This window comes from Spinacia oleracea, chromosome 1 (genome assembly GCF_020520425.1).
Source record: "Spinacia oleracea cultivar Varoflay chromosome 1, BTI_SOV_V1, whole genome shotgun sequence".
NCBI classification, from domain to species: domain Eukaryota; kingdom Viridiplantae; phylum Streptophyta; class Magnoliopsida; order Caryophyllales; family Amaranthaceae; genus Spinacia; species Spinacia oleracea.
In genome coordinates, this window is record NC_079487.1 from 119,313,750 (window position 1) to 119,335,087 (window position 21,338).

Here is a 21,338-nt window from a genome sequence, read left to right on the forward strand (position 1 = left end):
TTAAGTTTCTTAAAAGTGCTTTGGAAATGAAGCAAAGTAGTCATTACTCATTACTTCATTAGTGTTTATCTATTGCCTATAATTGTGTGACCCTGATTATGGACTTTGGTAGTGCTCGTCTATAGCCTAATTTATTGGATAATATTGTAGGAGGTCCTAATTACCTTTGCTGGTAAATCTTCACACCCAACAGCTTACCAGGACAAACATTGTAACTGGCTGCTATACTCGATCTAGAGCATTAGAGTTGCCATAAAAATATTAAGGATTGATTATAGACTTAGAATATATTAACGGATTGATACAATCAGAGTTGTTATTCTGATTGATACTAAAAAACCAGACTTGTTATTCTGATTGATTGTATTGATTATGATTGATTGACTAAAAAACCAGATTTTGGTATATAAGGGTCGGGTTGGGCTGAGGCCATGCCAAACCCACTGTGCATCGGTCCAGCCGGGGAGAAAATTTCAAAAGAGGGTCCATCTCAGGCCGGGCCGTCGTGCCTAAGCTTGTTTTTTTGTGTCGTGCTTTTTCCCATAAAAAATGTGGCACATGCCTGACCCATGACTTTGTGCTCATGCTGAGCCGTTCTTTTCTCGCGCTCTTGTCAGGGTTTTTTCGTGTTGGTCCGGCCCACAACCATCTTTTTTTGTATAGCTTACTGAACTCAGTGAACTGCGCGCTTTCGGATCATTATCCCAACACAAAGGCTATTAGCTAGGCTTGTTTGGCGGTCATATCTGAAAACAATTAGATCATGGATACATGTGCACAACTGAGAAATTTCAAACATGTAATTGACGGACCATCCACCAAAGAACAGGACTTCAAGAACGAATGATGATCCGGCTTCTGTAACCCATGAATAAATTCTTGAAGTTTAAAAGTTAAGGAAAAAGGACGTATGATTAATTTTCAAATTATTGTTCCAAATTTCCAATGAATTCACTAATTACTAACTATTAACAACCCTACAATCAAGCCTAATTTCACCTTGGTTACCAGTCTTAACCCCAACACGACCAAGCCTAGTAATAGCAGAAACAAACACTCGTTCAAACAAAGTATTATTAAAAGCAAAAGCATTAACAACCCTTTTGGACTTTCTTGTGGTATACAAGGCTTGATCCGAGGCAAGTAGACCTTTCCCTTGTTGAAGGTTCTTGTAGTACGAGTTGTCGAATCTTAGAGGAGAAGTATGATCTAAAGGAATAGCAACTCTTGGATCCACATTTCTTGGGCATTCTTGTTGGAGTTGTTTTGCAAATGCTTGATCAAGTGTAGGATCAATACTTTTTTGGTTACTATAGTTGTATATTCTCTTGGTGAATTGGCTGCAATGTGAGAACCCCATTGTATGTGCTCCTGTTACAAAAATCCTAATTAGCTTACTCAAATCCAAACTGTACACGAAATTGCATGACTTGATTTTATCCGGACTAGTCAAAATATATAGACATGACCCTAACAAAATTATTGATTGATAATTAACGTACGTGATTGAACTGAACTCGATCCAAACGACCTGTTTGAAACATCTATGTGATACATATGGTTTCAAAATCAAAGGAAATATCGATTCCCATTCTTGATCCTAAAACCAAAGAAATATCACCAAATTGTCTAAAGCACAAGGAAAAGGGAATGGGAATGGAAACGGAAACGAGAACGAGAACGAGAACGGGGGACATAAGATAAGGGAATTCCAAACCACCATATGGTCTAAAGGATAATGGGTGTGGGGCATAAAGGAATGTCAAATGGTCTAAATGGTACAAACTAGTCCAGCTAGGCAGCTACACAGGTCAGACTCTTGGAGAATCCAACCCCCAAAGCTGTAATTGGTCATTAAGTATCGGCCCTAAATAATTTCAAGGTTATAAGGTGAAATCTCTATCAACTACACCAGGTACTACTTAATTAGTTAAGCGAAACCGTTATAGTAGCATATGACAGCATTACAAAAGGGTCACTAAAACATGATTTTGAACTGATTTTCATTAATTAAATAAACGGATCAACTAATACTCCGTAATACATACATTCAATTTATATAGTTTTAGTTAGTTACGGAGTAATTTGTAAAGTTGTACTACTTTTTAAACAAGTATTATAAAACGTATTTCTGAAAAGTGATCAAATTAACAAAGATTATTTATATTCTTCCAACATACCACAACTCCCACAACTCCACAAGGGATAAAGGGAATAATGTTTTGACATCTAAAGTTGTAATCCAATAATTTGAAGCAAAGATGATTTTAGGAGAGAGAGTGAACCTGATAAAGCAATTAAGTCAACTTGAGAGAGGCCATGAGAAGCAAACATGTTTACGAGTTGCTTGTAGTTGAACCGAGCTAGAGGAAGATGACCCCCAACACTTGCTTTTGTAGATATCCTACCATCTTTTCTTCCCAATTCCACACCATAATTTGGTCCTCCACTCTACATCCCAGTCCATTGGGTGGGAAAAAACGGTAAAAGTAAGATTGCATACATTTGAACCTTTTCAGACTTCGCCTTTTTAATGGGATCCACATTGAAATGAAATGGATCACATGGCCATATGTGTACTCAATTACTCATGGATCATTATTTTTAAAATTTATGTACATGCACAAATTAAATGAAGTTATTTTGTACCCTTATATTACTAATCTAATAAAAAAAATTTGGAAAGTACTAGCATAATTCATGCCACATACCAATACTATGACATCCCTAGTTGCCAAGGCCAAAATATCAGCACATGAAACCTTGTTCTTACACTCCGCCACCTTTTCAACGGCCTCTTTCGCTTTGATGACGGTGTCAAAACCGTCTCCGGCGAGTGAAAGATCGTCCTCGGCATCTTTCTCGGCATCGCCATTACGAGATGCTAGTATTACTGAAGCATCACATCCCTTAATTTATATGATGATGTACAATTGTACATGTAACATGCAACCCAAGTTAATTAGTTAACACATCCACATATAAGTACACGTACAAATTGTGTATATACACATAAAATTAAACAGATTAAAAAAAATTAAAAAATTAACAGTCTGAATCTTTTGTCCCATAATTTGAGAGATTCCCGAAATCCCGAGAAAAAGTAAAATAAAAAATTACCTGGATGAAACAGTCATGAAAGAAGAGTCTAAGAGTAGCAGGACCAGTGACAAAAGTCTCCTGAATCTTCTTCTTCACAGCATTCCTTACAATGGACTCGACGTTTGGACAAGAATTGCGGTAATAATCACGTTTTAACTGAGCAGAACAGTGATTTGGAGATATGATTAAGAGGGATAATACAGTGATTAACAGAAACAAAATGCAGGTTGTCTCCATTTTTATTTTCTCTAGCTATTTTGTTCAGTTTAGCATAGACATAAGTTGATGATATGTGAGTTACTACTTACATAAGAAAGTAGATGAAATGAATGCATCAAATAATGTGAAAATGGATGTTGTTGAATTAGTATAAAAAAGATTTTGATTCTGTTTTTTGGGTTGTAAAGAAGTGCACTCAACATAACATCCAAAGGAATGAAATTAAATTCTGTTTTGTGAAAAGTGTGTAAAGACAAATAGTAGGATGCTGAAGGTGCAAGCACTGATAGTTATACAATCATAAAATTTATTAATTTATAAATACGGATTTCGTCTATATTAGTTGGTACAGTCTTGAAAGGTGATACCGTGATAGTACCAAAACTCGTCTATGTCACCCCTTTGCAATTCTATGTTCATAAAAATATATAAATATACTTATTTCTATGTTCTATTCCTCTGATCTGTACGTATTCAAATTTATTTTAGTTTTAAACTGAACTTTATAGCTTTTTTCTTGGTACTTAATTGAACTTGTCTTGGCTTATTTATCCTTAATATGTGAAAATAAGGTGGACATAATCCGAAGTATTTTTGGTCAACTCAATTAGCTTTCTAGGTTCATCATTTTAGTTTTTTTTTCATTTGGTCGTCCGACATATTTATAATAATTTTTCCTCAAAATATTTAGAAAATACTACGTAATGAAATCAAATTAAGATAGTAGGGGAAAAAAAGTGGTGGAACATTTTAAGCATAATTATTCTCCTTCACATAAAAGGATGTATGTACTCTAAAAATTGATTTTCTCTTCCTATGTTTTTTTGCTTAAAATTGGAGGTTTTTTTGCTTAAGTGGGTCGGTGGAGTTTGGGAACATTTACAAGTTGTTTACAGTTGGATCACTATAATACAATAGCTAGAAAAACATCTTACGAAAGAAAAATGGAATGTGGCATATTAGGCAGCATAAGAGCACAAAAAAACACTGTTTGGAAAATGGCAAATATTTAATAGCTTGATCACAATTTAACACATGTCTTGAGGTTTTTACTTTGTGTCTTTTTGTTCTTTTTGTTTTCTTAGGTTTAGATTAATAGGTTTGCTTTTTTTGTTTTTAAGTATTATGTCCTTATTTTATGTTTTAAAAAATAATATAGGTTATACCAGTAGAAAAAACTTTATTTACTACGCGCGTAAGAGCTGCTTTTTGCAACAATTTGACCTGCAAATGTGAAACTAACATTTAAAATTCATACTACCTCCGTTTCAAAAAGATCTTTACAGTTACTATTTACACGAACTCCAATGCAATATTTAACTACTAATATATCCAATTTCGCATGTGAAAAAATTATAAAAATTTGATATTCTGAAAATACATATTGGGACCAATCTAACAAGATCTTACATGTAACGTTTTGATGTATATAATAGTGAGAATTTACGGTCAAAGTTTTTAATCTTTAGACACATTTTCCAAAGCGTAAAGAACTTTCAGAAACGGAGGAAGTACAAAATTAGGTTATACCAGTAGAAAAAACGTCATTTGCTACGCGCGTAAGAGTTGCTTTTTGCAACAATTTGACCTGCAAATGTGAAACTAACATTTAAAATTCATACAAAATTAGGTTATACCAGTAGAAAAAACGTCATTTGCTACGAGCGTAAGAGCTGCTTTTTGCAACAATTTGACCTGCAAATGTGAAACTAATATTTAAAATTCATACAAAATTATTTTCATAGCAAGATATTATTGTAAAGTTTTATAAAACTTATCTACAGTAGTTTGTTTCCTTTTCTTAGAGGAACATGAACATGTAATAATTTGTTACTCATACGTCTTTATATTGCCAGTCCTTTTCTTCTGACAATGCCATATGGTATTGCAACTGGAATGCCCTTCAGGCCAGTAGTAGTACCCAGAACAGGAGAAGTTGCAGTGTTTTTCCAAACGTTTAGTAATACTCAGGTACCAATACAATAGTGACTTAACTTGTGGGAAAGGAATTCTCCCTTCCATGTCTAACTGCAAGTTTTTTATTTCAATTTATACGCAAAACTCAAGACCATACTAACATTCAAAAGGCAGGGAATATAAATCGATAAATCAGAAAGAAAAAAAAAATGGAAAAACAAGTTTCTGAAGAGTGTGTTTTATGAATTGTTGAATTACACAATACTGATAATGCAAAAATAGCATACTCTACAAAGTCTACACTAATCTCCTCCCCTCTATTTTTCTGAAACCAAAGGCCTATAAATGAGTAAAATGACTATACACAGCAGCATGTTGGACACCATATTGGCTGCAAATGACTCCACTTGCCTCTAGCTTTCTACATCTCAATCTTCAGAATATCAATATCTATGAAGAGAATATCTGCTGGAGTGCAGGTGATAAGTTCAACACGATTTCTGCAAAAGCTGAATTATAACAACAAAAGTCAGTCCTGATAGTGGCACCAAAATAAGTAGTCCTGATAGAAACGCCAATTGCAAAATTACACGAAATTTAATCATTGTCAGAGAACAAAAGAATCCCGGGCTAACAATGGGAGGAGATGGGGGTGTTTTGGGAATTGAAATTTCCCAAATCAACGGTTGTGAATGAATGAAGGGGAAATAGGGGATTTTTGGGAATTGAAATTTCATAGAGTTTATATTTAGGTAAAATCATGGTGAATCCTGCATTTGAGGGGTTGGAACAATGTGACAATTAATTTCGGAAGGAGGGAGTAGTTAACTAATTACCAGTACAGGCAGTAGGCCAATAACATATGTTTAATTCAGAATTTTTAATGACCTATAATCCTAGATTTTAATTTAAAAGGCCTAAATTACGATGTACTTCACTCAGATCAAAATCCAAATAGTTACCTTCAGGTAAACTAAAAATTCGTAGGGCATCTTCTGCATAAGATAAACGCATAGGAATAAGATGATTTGGCAATGCTCCACTTCCCTTCCTGCTCATCAGTACCGGAGAAATGCCCTTTTTGGATGAGTTCAATGGCCAAGCCATGACTCTGACTCGAGTTGGAAGGACAGACACCAAATCTGCATATTTAAGACTGATGGTGATCCTGGTGCTGAGATGAAATTCACAATCATGACATAGTCAGAACATAAATAACATCAGCAAGATAACAGTTATCCATGATAGTTTAGATTTCTGTAACAGCTTAGCATGGTCAAATAAGTAAATTCGGAAACAGCTCCCATGAAATAATAACCGACTTTCCTACTAGTGTGAAACCGCAAGCAAATTGGACAGCAAAAACCAGAAAATGCATTGAGGATGAAAGCAGTCAATCAGATAAGCAACTCATCTAGGACATACAGTTCCATAGCATCTTCATACCTTCCTTAGGGAAAAGGAAAGTATGAAAGAAAAAACTTCAGACAAACTACATTTAATTGTAAAAATGCTACCAAACAGCAATAAATTTGAAAAATGCATCCCCTACTCCCTACCCCTTTGCTTTTTTTTGGTAATTTTGCATATAAAACTAGATATTATGCACCTTTAAACAAAGCTACAAAAATTCTAGCACTAGTCGTATTGCCTAGAAGTGTGTCTGAAACTATTTTTCCATCATCCACAAGACCAAAGTCCATCCTAACAGAAAAATAAAAAAATGTTTGTGAATTTAACGTTTCATGAAGTATTCTTTTACCAAACGTACTCATAACGCACTTACCATTCAAAATCCTCCAGCACGAATTCGATCATATGATAAGGCAAACTATGATAAAGGTCTCCAATTTGATTCTCATATAACTCTTTCATAACACGAACCTGTAGAAGCCGTCATAATTATCAATACATGGAACCAAATTACAATTGTGAAACTGAATAGTTTCCCTATGAAGGAAACACTGCAATAAATTCATACAACTAAAAGATATTCAATAAACACAAACCAACCTTCCCCTGGCACCAAAATAAGGGACGAGGTTAAGTAAGAGAGCAAGGTGAGATGTAAATAAAATTGTCTCTTATTCAGCAATCAGCATTTAATTTTTATTTTCTCCGCCGTCTTTTACTTCCATTTATCCCTGAAAGCAAACCATTTCTTCTGCCATTTTTGGATGAATACATGCAAGTAGGGGATGATTTTCTGATCCCGAATGCCTAACAGCTGAAATAGAGTCGATCATCTACATTGGATTTTTGCAACTTGATAGTTGGAAGTCTTGGAAGTATCACCTTAACTTGGAGGCCTTTTTTTATCACATAATCAACAAACTTATTGGAAAGAAAAGTTGTCAGAACTAGAAGTGCCATCACCCACAAATCCCCACATATTTTTCTCTCTTAACTTCTTCCCCTATTGGACACGATGATCGACAGTAAAATGAGTAAACCCACAACTCTTACATATGAATCACCTCTTTTTATAGCTCTTACACAAGAAATTATTTACTAATTTGCCAAACTACATGATTTCCTATTTTCACCCAACTTCTAATATTCTAACTACTTAATCTTATGACAATTTTTTCATTAGGTAACAGTGGAGAGTTTATAGACTTATCAGGAGAAGGTGCCATCAGACACATCAAATGAAGAGATCAAATATGTGGAAGGAACATATAATCTTTTCCAAATTACATTTCAAATTCATTGCATCAATTACCAAATTCCCTACATGCATTTGATCCACTACACTACTCTTGAAGCAGTGAGATGAGTTGTATCTCCCAGAGTAAAAACCAACTATAACCCCATAGGTAATTCCAAATGAAAGTCCAGGATATTACCTGAAATACTCATTCAACACAGAAGATAACTTAATACCTCCACATATAGTAACTCCCTTTCAGGGAATAACAAAAGATTGGCTAGCTAATTTACTCCTCAGGACCCCGCACAACTATTTCACTGCCTATCTTTCTGCTTCACCTCACTATTGCTGAAGAACAACACGTTGGAAGCTTAAAATTCACCAGTTAGTTTCCGCGATTATATTGACCAGGGGCCTGAGGCTAGGGTAACACACCCGTCTACGACTCTTATAAGACTCTGTCTTATTAAACAGGAATGCAGTATTCACTATTCAGTGACCTTAACAGTTCCAAAAAGTCTATGTAATGATTCCTTCAAGCCCCCTACTCTGCTGAAGTATGCCAGGCATAGAGACAAGGGCAATATGAGTAAGGCATTATAATTCTATTAGAAGGAATTATGGGTTAGCAGGAAGTTTGCTAGGGGTAAATGGAAGCCGAGATTGTTATAAAAAGGGGAAGAGAGGGGAGCGAGAATTTACACATAAAAGTTGGTAGTATTTCTTTTGCTTGGGAGATAAGCTGGCCCTCTCAAAAGCTCAGTGCCGTTTCCTCTTAATTCAGCAATTCATCTGAATTTCCCTATTATCTCCTAAATTTCCCTGTTAATTCTTCATTTTGTTTCATTTTGTTCTTAATCTACTCTGTTGATTCATCACAGTCTAAGGGTCTATTTGTTTCAGTTTTTACTTATTTTGACTTATTTCAAACAAAATAAGTTCAGATAAGTTCATACAAGAAGTTTTAGATAAGTTCAGATAAAACAAGTTATTTTTTCAGACAATTCTAGACAAAATAAGTTTTTTTTTCAAAACAATTTAATACACAAGTAAGCTTTTCTCAAACTAAATAAGTTCAACTAATTTAATCAGTCAAAATCAGCTGAACCAAACACAGCATAATATCCACTAGTGCTGAAATTCTCATCAACTGCTGTGAAAGCCAACTTTCAAAACTACTGCCCTTCTTTTCTTCTGAACATATATCCATATCATATACGATGTATAATGACATTAATGTATTACAAACATTGAGATGATATACTCATTCCATCCTGCATTGAAAAACAGACTTAACCGTGACATTTGGAGAGTTTATATGTCGCGCTGAATACTATGAGTCTATGATTACCGATTTTCACTTGTAACATATCTTTTTTTTCCCACACCTTCAATCTGAAATCAAATTTCAGAGTCTACGGCTAATAAAGGGGTGTTTGGTATGGGTTATTTAGGAAAGGGAAAGAGAATGAGCAAGGTTAATTCCCCTTTGTTGTTTGTAATTGCATATTAATCAATTCCCTATACCCTCTCCATTCCCCCAAAGTCTTGTACTTTGATTCCCCACAACCCCATGGTATTTCCATTCGCTTTCCCACACCACCAATGCACCACCACATCCACTAACATGTCCCCACCGCACCACCCTACCGCAACAGGGAACCTACTGCCACCGCCACCCTAACACCAGCACCCCTAAAAATTCAACCACCACAAACCCCCTACCCACCCAAATTCACTCCTCCTAACAGCCACAAACCATCCCTCCCACCCCCCGAAACCACCCCTCACCAATCGGAAAAAAAAAACATCACTGTGAAAATCCACCCCCATACATTTGAAAACAACATCACCGCCCCGTATAACCACCACCACCTATTGAAAAATCCATAACCCTAAAATTGAGGTGGAATTTTAAGAGTAAAAGTAAAAATAACTATTTTATAATTAATACGAAATAATTGTTTTAGTTAGTCAAATTCGGTATGAAAACTCCAGATCTAGAGGTTTCATGGTCGAATTTGACCTTTAAAACCTCAAATTTCACCTCTAATGGTGGTGGTTAACATAAGAGAAGGAAGAGAGAGAAATGGAGCCGCCGCCGACTGAAGCACGAAGGGGGCGGCAGCTGCGTTAGGGAGGGGGCGGCAATTGGTAGCGGTCGGCAGTAGCAAGGGGGGAGGGATGGGGGAGGTGCCATATGAGAGAGGGATTATATGGTGGAGCCATTGGTGAGATAAGGAAGAGAGGTGGAAAACCCAAATGTCTCCCAAACAACCCATTATATCAAAGGGTTTTCTTTCTTTTCCCACTCAATCCCTTTCTTGATTTCGTTCCCTTTACCCTATTTGAATGAAACGCCCCCTAATTGTCAACTTTCAGATGCATATTACCTCTAATCCAGATCCTCAAGAAGCTACTGACCTAGATATTATAAACAAAACTATTACCTCTCGACACCAAACAATAGTCTCTCGACAATTCTACAATATCACGCTAACAAAAGGACTTCAATTTTAGCTCCAGAGATCCTATTCACTGTTTACTTTTGCTAAAGGCTTTCAGATATTCACTATGGAGGGAGCAACATGGTTATATTACTGAACAGGGAATATGCTACATCACCAGTCCTCACCTCGACCAGCATTAAGAAAAATATTCAAAAAATAATCCATTCCAGGATTAATACATAGATATGTGATGCAGACAGGTCTCATATCCATTTCTTGTATACATATAAAGGACCATCAAGTTGGATGTAAGAGTCACCAACCATCCAACTCATAGGGTCATAGTACACATGAGATAGCACATGTTTATCTTCAATGATAACAAATACAAATCAAACTCTTTCAGAACAGCGAGGATTTTAAACTTAAGCTTTTTTAAACATAAGGTCCAACATGTCCTGTGTCTTGCACGACATATCAATCTTTTACGCAATCTCACATCTGCAGAACTTCCGTGAGCCAGAACTGTAAAGCAAGGAGCCTTCCTAGCCCAACCTATCAGGAAGAATTTACACAAAAAAGAAAAAGAAAGAAAACAAGGAGAAGCAGAAAAATCTTCTGCAATTTCTACAACTTGCATGTATGGGATCCAGGAATCAAAATACCACTGAAAAGTATAGCCATTAATACCATGATTCACCAATAAAAGGATCACAGTTGTAAAGATAATATCCCAGACATAGGTTGGTAATAACAAAAGAAGAGGAAAAAGATTTGCGTTTGTTAAGAAATTTAAACAAGCAGCAGACTACATCATAATTAAAAAAAATATAGCAGGAAATGCCATATTACACAGAAACAAGGTAAATCATACCTGCTCCCGCCTATCCACATATGCTTGCAACAGTTCCCCAACATGGTCTATAAATTTCTGAAACAGGTTACACAGTTCTCAGAACAGGCAGAAAAGACATGGAACTACAAAAGACAAGTACACAAGGGTAAGGAAACTAACCTCACCATTGCATTGGACGAGAGTAAATCATTTTCAGCTTCTCGTATAGGAAGAAAGAAAGGAATGGTATGCTCTAAAACCGTCATCTTCTCCAAAAATGACTTGCTCTCAAGCACACAGTGATACAGTTCACATGGCTCTCCTGCTCATTACAGAGATAGAATGGTGAAAAAAATACTCTGGAGGACATACAAGCTCAACTTTCTGTAAACATTCAAAATCCATCTTAAAAATAAATCATGGAGTTTAGACACAAGGCAAGAATCAAATATGCTAGCCAAGGCAACGCAAAGCGCACATACTTTAACTAAAAATACATGCATTCAAATAAAGTAATATACAAGTATCGCATAAAAATAACTATGCAATCACAGATTCACAGATATTATAGTAATGCGCTAATGCTTCCTAACCATTGTTACTTGATTCGCTAGTATGAGATTGGTTACGGGTTCGCAATTTGCTACCAAGTTGCTAAATTAGACCCCCAAAAATGTACCATCCTCATGTTATAACTCACTTTTTCAGTTCCCGGTTCATGAGGTGATTAGGGAATTAGGTAACACTAATCCAAACACTATGTGGTACAGTATTACCTAAGAAATCCAAGGATTCACGATCTTGTTCTATGTAAAAAAAAGCCACCTAGAGACCAGCTTTGAACCTTGCACCTAAAATCTCAACAGCTCAGGCACACTTTTTAATACACTGCCACAGGGAACCACAACTGGAAACTAACAGTCCACCAAACAATGTATGCCTGCAGACAAGGAATATGGTCCAAATAAACAAAGCAAAGAAAAGGATAGCCGAAAAGACTAAAACCAACTTCATAGACTCAGCAAGGAGAGAAGACTTCTAGCCACCTTATATCTAAAATGTTTTTCATTGACAAGATTTTTGTCATCATATTTCCATCTGTATATATCTTTTCCTACTAGATTAGCTTGCCTTCCGAAGTATCTCGTGTCCAATAATAGAACGCATTACTCCTCTACCCTTATTAATTGCAAGTAGTACCTCCTTGAAATGTCCCTCATTAATTGCAACATACCTTCATTGGTAAGGTTATTCTCTCTACTTCTCCTATAAAGTTGGGCCTCACACCCATGCACCCACTTTTTTCTTTGTTTTTCATTCTTCGTATACTACATGATATTTCCCTATATTCAATAGTAAGGGGGAGGGAGAATACATGGTTAGACAAGCATAAAAAGCATAATTCTTTTTTTAAAAAAAACGAATTGCACCATGGTTATAAGCATAAATGTACCTTTTTCCTTTAACCCAATTCATCATTATCATTACCCCATTGCCTTAATGAGGCTCCCGCAAGAAGCGAGGTAAGGGGGGGTCCGACATACGCAACCTTACCCCTGCAATTGCAGAGAGGTTGTTTTCAATTGACCCAAAAGCGATAACAGGACTACCACGGGACGACCGTCTTCTACTTCATGGAAAGCAAGCGAAGAGGTTTAAACTTTTAAGAGCCATTTTGATTTAGTCCATTATATCCCACTGCCAAAAGAACAAATGAATCTTTGGCTCCATCGGAAATGGCTCCTTTAACCCAATTCTTGTAAAAAAAAAAAAATAGATAGTCATCCATATATACTATTTACATGCTTGCTTCAGTAGCCATTAGCCAGTCTAATACTCACTTCTATTGTTGACAAAGCAGCCTAATATTAGAGCTAAGATGCCAGGGTAAAGCTCCCCTAACAAAAGATATCATGTCATCCGGCACAAACTTTCACGAATTAATATCACTCGACACATCTAAGATCTTCCCTAATGTTGTTGAAATCAGAGCTCATGTAAGATGTTGCTTTCTCAAACACAAATGTTAAGTACTCCCTCCTTCCCTAAAAGATTGCCCTATAGAGAAAATTTCACTTTACTAATATTTGGGTGTAAAATGTGAACATGGGTGGGTAAAGTGGGCCCTTAAGGAGAGAGATAGAGAGAGAGCAAGTGGAATTTTTTTCTATATAAGGTATGGGGCAAACAAATAGGGACGTCCCGAGAAGGAATATGGGGCCATCTTTTAGGGACAGAGGGAGTAAATTGCAACAACCAACACTTGCAAAGAATTTGTGTATGAATTAATTCTTGTACAAAGCATGAGAATCTTCCCTCCATTAGTCCATTACATATTATCTGATCGCTAAAATACTTTATTTTTATATTAATGTGTCTTTAAAATTCAATGGACTATTACTTCAAAGTTTAATATACTAATGTGATATTACTTCCTTAGGGCATGGTTGGATTTAGGGTAATGCATTAAGGGGGTAATAAAAGTAAAACTAAGAAAAACTAAGGCTGCGTTTGGTACTCAGCGGTTTGAGCTAAAATTAGAGGATTCAATCAAGTTAGAGGATTTGACCGTTGAAATTCGCTAATGCATCTGTTTGGTAAGTAGCGTTTTGGGTTAGCTGATTCTCCCAAATCCACTAACTTGGAGACGCTCCTCATCCCAGCGTTTTGTAAGTAGAGGTTTCAATATTTATTGCTAATTACGTATATACCCACTATTGACTTCACAAATGAAACAATTTTCCATTTCACTCGACGAAATACCAGTTAATTTCCTTCCCTAAAAAAAAAATTTTGATTCCTCTTAAAAAAGATATGTACCAGATATTTCCCTAAAAAAGATAACGAATTTTCCATTGTCAAGTAAATGACCATTTTCACGAAAATTGCGAAAAACTCAATATAACAAAAAAAATTGCAATTAAAATTGATAACTCTAATGATTAGATAAACCGAAGGGGGAAAATAGCAACCAGCGTATTATTGCTTCATCTACCTCACCTCTATGTTGCATGTTGATTCAATTCATGATCGATCATATGGTGGAGGACAGGGATGGCAATGGAAGATGGAGGAACAAGAGAGCAAAAAGGATTTTGACGAAAATGGGAAAACAAATACGGAGTAAACAATAAATTAAAGGGGGTGTGATTTTTTATGTTTGTGTGAAGAATGAGCTGGACTAGGAATGTGGGCTTAAATGTGGGTTATCATTTTTTAATGTTTCCTTTTTGCATTATTAATTCGTAATATGGTGAATGGTGATAGTAATAACTAATAACCATTGTTCCAAAAGACTGGTGTATGTTTCCTTTTTGCCCTTAAGAATTATTTATTTGTCAAGTTTCATTGCATTTTCACATCTTATTAACGGGAAAATATTTATCAAATAAGAAAATAATATACAAGGAATGCATTTATATCATTTTATAAACTCAAATAACAAATTTATTCATACTCATTAAAAATAGTTAATGTCCTTATTAGTCATTTTACACAATCAAACAGCTATTGCAATCCATTATTTACCAAACAATTCAATATGACAATGTCCTTATTTGTCATTTTACATATTCAAACAGCTAACAGCTATTTACCAAACACTTTTATACGAAACTGCTAATTCAATCCGCTACTAACCGCTAACCGCTAATCACCAAACAGGGCCTAAGATGAATGGAGGTGATGATAATGGGGATGAAATGGTGGTAAAGAGAATTAGACCCACCATTCCCTGTGGGTAATTAATAAGTCCTCATTTAGGAGGTAATAGCTTACCCCTTCATCTCTTCTCCTCACAACACCACCGTTTCTCATCATAACACCACCACACCACCCTCCTTGCAACCACCTCAATTCACCTTCATTTTCCTTTATTAAGGTTATTTAACTTTTATTACCTCCCTAATTCACTACACCCAATCCAAGCATACCCTTAATGTGTGTGTATAATATAAAAAGACACTCGTTTTGGAATAACGGGAGTATGTACTTATTATGTGTATAGTACAACAAGAAGTGGCTAAATGTGAAAGCATATGTGGGAAATACCGTCATTGCAGATAGAACACATCGATGTTTCAAGTTAAATATTCAAATGCCGAAAAACTGTTGTCATTGTTATCTTGTTTAAGGATGAAAGTCACTTAAGCAACAGTCAGAAAAGCCATTTACAACTAATGCATGAAAACTTCCCTACAAGTACAAAGCTTGTACATTCGAAGATTTCACCTATGGAACACATTCCCATAAAAAGGATCACTTATTAGAAGAATTATGTATAGAATATAGTTAATAAACCTCAAAAAGATCATGCCTCAACAAGCTGCTGGAATATAAAGCAGATCCGCAAGCAATGTAAGCTCCAAGTTAACCACTAAAAAAAATTCTCAACTGCCTCAGGAGCCTACAACTCAGTAATGGCACATCAATGGGTTACATAATAAGCTAAACCAACAACAAGAACCCAATATAGATCTCGCTGATTGAAAATTGTAGGGAGGCCCAGAAGCTGAGAAGCATTCAGCATGCAGCATTGCAGCCCTAACCCAAAAAATCTTAACAACTAACTGACAGACCGGATCTGAGTAGGTCCAGTCGTCCAAATATACAAAATACGCCAAATAAAGCTGAACAACCCAAGCAAATTGGAGGTTGAAAGTTGTAACACACCAACACTGCTGAATAAATTAAGTAAATGAATTACTATCCCTCATTCAATTACCTAATAACACAACAATCAAAATAAAAACAAAGGCATTTGTCTAATTACATGAAGTCATAATAGATTAACGAGCAACATTGCAAGGTGATAACAAACAGCATCAGGGACATTTTGAATTACCAGCAAACGATGTTTCATACTGTATACCAATTCTTGCACCTTCCAAGCAACATATTACCTGCGTAATAGTAAACTAATATTTAGTTTTAGTTATTAAAATTCATATCAGATATTTCACCCAGATTAAGCTGAAAAGTCGAATAAAAAACCTTGCTCAAAATCTAGCTGCATTTTGGATTATGATATTTATTTTTAAACGACATCCACACAATTCTCATTCTACAACACAATGATACAATATGCATTTTGAGCATTCAACAGTAACGACCATAAGCTTCAACTGACGACAATACTCTGTCTTGTAGTGGATGCATACATTAACCTAAAAATTGAGCTCCTCGGTCACTTAAATTTAAAACTATGCAACTTTAGGACAATAATCAAGGTGACGCCCTGCATGTTGCGACCTGGAGGTCAAGATTCAGATACCCCCACTCGGCCACTCCCATTATATTTTTTGTGGAATCGGAGATTAAGAGTATTCCATACATTAGAACAATTTTCTGACCTAATACTTCAGACACCCAATGAAGGATGGCAGTAAAAGCCATATGAAGTGAGTTGTTCTACAAGAACAGCTCAAGGCCAGTCCGCCATCGTAGTAGCATTTTATCCACACGAAAAAGAATATGTTAATACCAAAATTTGGCAAACCATAGCCCACTTTTTAAAGCCAAATATATGAACTCTTCTGCATTTACTGATTAACTTAAAACTACAATCTCGATCTTGAAATCCTTAGCCCATTTTTATGCAGAGATGATAACAAGTGGTGTAGTCTAATTTTCGTTGAGTATAACCATTATACTTAGTTCGACTAAAGGTAAAATGGTACCTTACTTCCCACCCTGTAAGTTACTTTTTCAAGAAAGGGAGAATCTAGCTCCATACATGAGTCCCCTGTTGCCTTCCTATCTGCCTCCATGTGAACCTAAAAAGGAAATAAGTAAACAAAGTAACAAGTAACTCAATCAACTGCATATTTGCATGAATCTGACAGAAAGTGAAGTAAAGACTTTAAAGCATAAAACTTCATTGTTTGATATAGAACATAAGAGACAAATACATGTATGCACATGACATACTCTCTCTCTTATTGTGGCTAACAACCCATCATTCCATTCTTCACCTTCCAGATAAATCTCTGCACAAAACAAAAATTGGAATTTGGCTCAGATGATGAAGGACATATGAAAAAAGCTACATCCTTTTATGAAAACTGGTGGTGTGCTGCAGGTCACAAGCAGGAGAAGTGCATCACCTTATATCACATAACTTTTGTAGATTCGGAAAGAGAGAAGAGGAGGGGGTTGTTAGCAGTCATATTCTAGAACTATGAGATGTACAAGATGCACAGTGCCACAGAATGCTAGGTTGTAAGAATAATGTCATAACTTGGAGTTGTAAAGAACACATTACGAAAGTGATCACTTATACAAGAATGTGAACAAGCACAACTAACATATTATATGTAGTTTAATACCTTGACCACTTCTCCATACCAAACCATCACTGGCTACAGAGTAGCATCAGTTCAAACCTGGTCGTTTGAACACCTGCCACTGCTAATAATCAAGTGAGAAAGTCACCATTTATTTTAGAAGAAATTGTGCATGGTAAGGTTATTTCCTTTACATACTCAGATCCACTAGAATACTCAAAATCAATTAATTATTAACCGTGCTCCTTATAAAAAAAACAGAAGGAAAGATTACTGAGTTACAATTTATCGCCAATCGTTAATCAACCAAGATCAAAGGCCCTTTCACAAGACCTACTCAAGCAGAAACCTCCTTGAGACCGGGCTACCTTTGGATCACCAAAGAAACACTTTAAAACATTACAGAAAAGCAGGGTTTACATCACTTAGTCCACATTCAGAACTAGTGACCAGCTAACAAATGTAATAAGCAGTTCAATGTAATGCATTGAAATGCTCATGAACTAAAAAACTCATGCTTCAGTACTTCACATTCATTACTCTCATGCCATAGCAGGTGTGAAAAGAGCAGATGCAAGAATAACAAAGATAAATAATTCAGTCCCTTTATACTACTGCTGGAATGAGAGGGAGGCCCCAAACGTCCAAGTAGGCGATTATACAGGGACTTTATTCATCTAGATCTCATCGAAGAATTTCCACAAATCTTCTGAAGCAATTCTGATTGTCTCAAAATTTTCAATTTGCAGAGGTTAAATGCTAGAATTCACTTCAAGATCCACTGAAGAAGACCTCTTTCCCTATTTCTGACACGGGGAACATTACTTAAATGATATTTGGTAATCAATTTCACTACCCATAATGGTATATACTATATACAGTAAAGAAAGTAAGACTGATAAGCAGAAAGGTAGGTCAATTTCCATTATAGACCTTTTAGAAAATTATGAACCAGCTACCTTCAGTTTGAGATGATAGTGCGGCTTCAAATTCTTTCTGCAAACGCTCAAAAACCATCTTGTCAGAGTCCCTGAGTGACAATCAGAAACTCCAGTTAGAGACTATTTTTACATAACCAAAATATCAACAAAAGGCTGTTCAATCCTAACGACCAGCTTTAATACTCTCTGTCACGAAAAGTTCAAAGAGAACTCTTGAGAACTGTGAGTCGCAAATTTCTAATAACTTTTACCAATATAGTCCTGCAGTTAGCATGTATTATAGTATGACCAGTAGAAATGCAGACATCAATTGTGGAAAAAATCAGCAATAGATACAGTAGTCAATGCAAGTACAAGTTAATAGTAAAACAAACATTCATGTAAATTTGTTGTTCACTGTTGGCAGAGATAGTCAAAATGAGAAGCTTACTTTTATAAGAAAACCATGAAAATAGAACATGAACAAACTCTAAGTGATAACAGAGTGATTATAATAACAAAGAGAGCAACTTTCAAAAAGTAAGTCTTGCATAGGGAGGAATGAGGATAAACATTAATTGATGACTTTTATAGTATGGAGTAGCTTTTAACAAGACATGAAGTGACTTAGTGTGACTTATTGATACACAAAACATGCCCCTACAACTCAAATGTTTGCAAACAAAACCATCAGTGAATTTTATTAAAACACCAGTGTTTGTCTCAGTGTAAAGTGGTTGCATACTTGCAATCGGGTTCAATTACAGTCAAATCTGAGAACATTTGTATATGAGAACAACCATGTTAGTAACTTCAGCACTCATCAGGATCAAGATCAAACAAGCAATTACACTTTCCCCCAACTTTTAGCATAAGAGACGTGTACTCACACTGAGTAAAAATTGCCATCAAAAATTCAAAAGCTAATACACTCGGAAGAAAACACTCAAATAGACGTAATGTAAATCAACGGTGCCAATCATTCGGTAAAAGATTAAAGACTCATTGTATCTGAGGGAGCACATTAAAGACTCATTGCATCTCGGCACCAAACTCTCTAATTAACTCCCCATTACATTAGCAATTTCGAATAGTTCATACCTTGAAAGACGCTCCGTCAATTCAGCATGTCGTTTGATGACATTTCTAACTGTAACAATGCAAAAACCCTTTCAAAATACATACATTTCATGATTTCATCAATTATAAGCAAAATCAAACGAAATTGAGCTCAAATTACAGTAAATTACATCTAGCTTTGATCGCATCAAGCCGTATATCTTCATCGTGAATAAAATTCTGCAACAATTTATCAAATAAATTGTAATCAATAAATAAATTGTAATCAATACAATTGAATAAAGCAAGAAAAACACGATTGTTCTTCAATTCATAAACTAAATGCACCAAAAGTAATTGAACGAACGGGGAAAAGTGAGTTCGGTGTAACGGAAGTTACCGGTTCTCCCAATGAATAAGGGTTTTGATCAACCATTGTTAGGGTTTCCTTCACCTTCGAAATTCCAATAATTTCAGGAATTGCAGAGGGTTTCCCTCACCTTCGAAATTCCAATAATTTCAGGAATTGCAGAGGGGTTTCAATAAGGGATTTAGGGCTGAGCTCAGCTTGCTCTGCTCTTTGTTAACTGCTTAATTGATGTGCGTCATGGGAGCCTGGGGAGTTACCTGGCTTTTGAGGCACTTATTTGAGACTTTTAGAGTATAAACATAATCTAAATTTGTAATTTACAAATTACTACCCATTCGCATTTTTAAAAAAAAAAACGAAGTATTAAATTAAATAAAAATCACTTGTACGGATTTACGTTCATGTGATATGGGGATGTTTGTTTGCTTTTTTTGGTGTAAAGAGAGCCACTAAGGACAAAAGGACAAATGATGTAGACGAGATTTGATCTCAGTTCTTGGGTACTGATTTTGAAATGTTAAGTGGGTAACAAACAAATATTACTTTCTATATTCTTATGTTTGATAGTACTAGTTGTTGGACCGTGCGCTAGCGCGCACGGTCCCCCAAGATATAGAAAATAAGTTCTAAACGCTATGTAAATCATGAGCCTAATTAATGTATGAAAATAGTTTAAAATATAATTATACTCCCTCCGTCTCTTTTTGTTTTTTACGTTTGCTATTTTGCACGTTTATTAGAGACTAATTAATGTACATTGAGATTCCTCGATTTTTTTATTTAAACAAGAAAAATTACGTTTATTTATAATGTTTTTACGTTTATTTATAATGTTTTTACTTTTATTAAAATTATGATATTGGGAATATGAGAAAAATTTAATGTCCTAATAGAAAGGTGTGAGAAATTAAATAACCAATGAATTTAATTGGTTAAAAAATCATTTAACACAAATTTTGATAGAATATTAAATCATTAATGTGATGATATAAAAGGAAATGTAAAGAACATTTTGAAACACCCAAAAAAGAAAACGTAAAAAACAAAAAGAGACAGAGGGAGTAGTAGACAATAAGAAACATCGATAATTACTTAATGTAGGTTGAATTTGTCTGCGTATTATGAAGAAGCGATTTTAGGACTTAGCTTGGACTTCTCTTTTCAAAAGTTGAACATGAAGACGGTCTGGAAGATCTACATAATACTTGAACATCAAGAGAGGTTTTCGAGTTCAGGTCTGCCTTAATGATAGCTTTACTGTCACATGAATGCATAACCTTGGCTATTAATACTTAGAAGATTTTCTTTTGAACTTTCTCAAAAGCTATATGCCATGTAACAATAGTATTGATCTGTATATGGGTGTATATGGGTACTTGTTCTCAAGAGAATGAAAATTCAGATATTTCATGGTCAATATTTTGAGCTTACCGTAAAACATATGCAAGGTGAAAATGATCATGTTATGCAGCATAATAAAAGTGATTATATACCATAATGATACTAATTACAACTTGTCACCAAGGGGA

At 35.4% G+C, this 21,338-nt stretch overlaps 2 protein-coding genes across 3 annotated transcripts; both read right to left on the reverse strand.

Annotated features, from left to right (window-relative positions):
* Positions 1–893: 893 nt before the first annotated feature.
* Positions 894–3,604, reverse strand: LOC110795129 (peroxidase 16). Its single transcript, XM_022000111.2, has 4 exons — positions 3,121–3,604; positions 2,712–2,909; positions 2,286–2,451; positions 894–1,371 (listed from the first exon to the last, which is right to left on the reverse strand). Exons 1-4 carry the CDS (start codon positions 3,337–3,339, stop codon positions 962–964), a joined length of 993 nt encoding a protein of 330 aa, XP_021855803.1. The 5' UTR covers positions 3,340–3,604; the 3' UTR covers positions 894–961.
* A 1,803-nt stretch (positions 3,605–5,407) lies between these two features.
* On the reverse strand, positions 5,408–20,099 carry LOC110795082 (uncharacterized). 2 transcript variants are annotated; one of them, XM_022000055.2, is made up of 12 exons: positions 19,840–20,095; positions 19,631–19,679; positions 19,482–19,530; positions 18,420–18,490; positions 17,105–17,163; positions 16,855–16,950; positions 16,020–16,077; positions 11,362–11,498; positions 11,216–11,272; positions 7,025–7,122; positions 6,201–6,412; positions 5,408–5,747 (listed from the first exon to the last, which is right to left on the reverse strand). In XM_022000055.2, exons 1-12 carry the CDS (start codon positions 19,873–19,875, stop codon positions 5,689–5,691), a joined length of 981 nt encoding a protein of 326 aa, XP_021855747.1. In that variant the 5' UTR covers positions 19,876–20,095; the 3' UTR covers positions 5,408–5,688. The 2 variants fall into 2 exon arrangements, with proteins under 2 accessions (XP_021855747.1, XP_021855748.1); XM_022000056.2 differs by lacking the exon at positions 5,408–5,747 and having other exon boundaries at positions 6,243–6,380; positions 19,840–20,099.
* Positions 20,100–21,338: the final 1,239 nt, after the last annotated feature.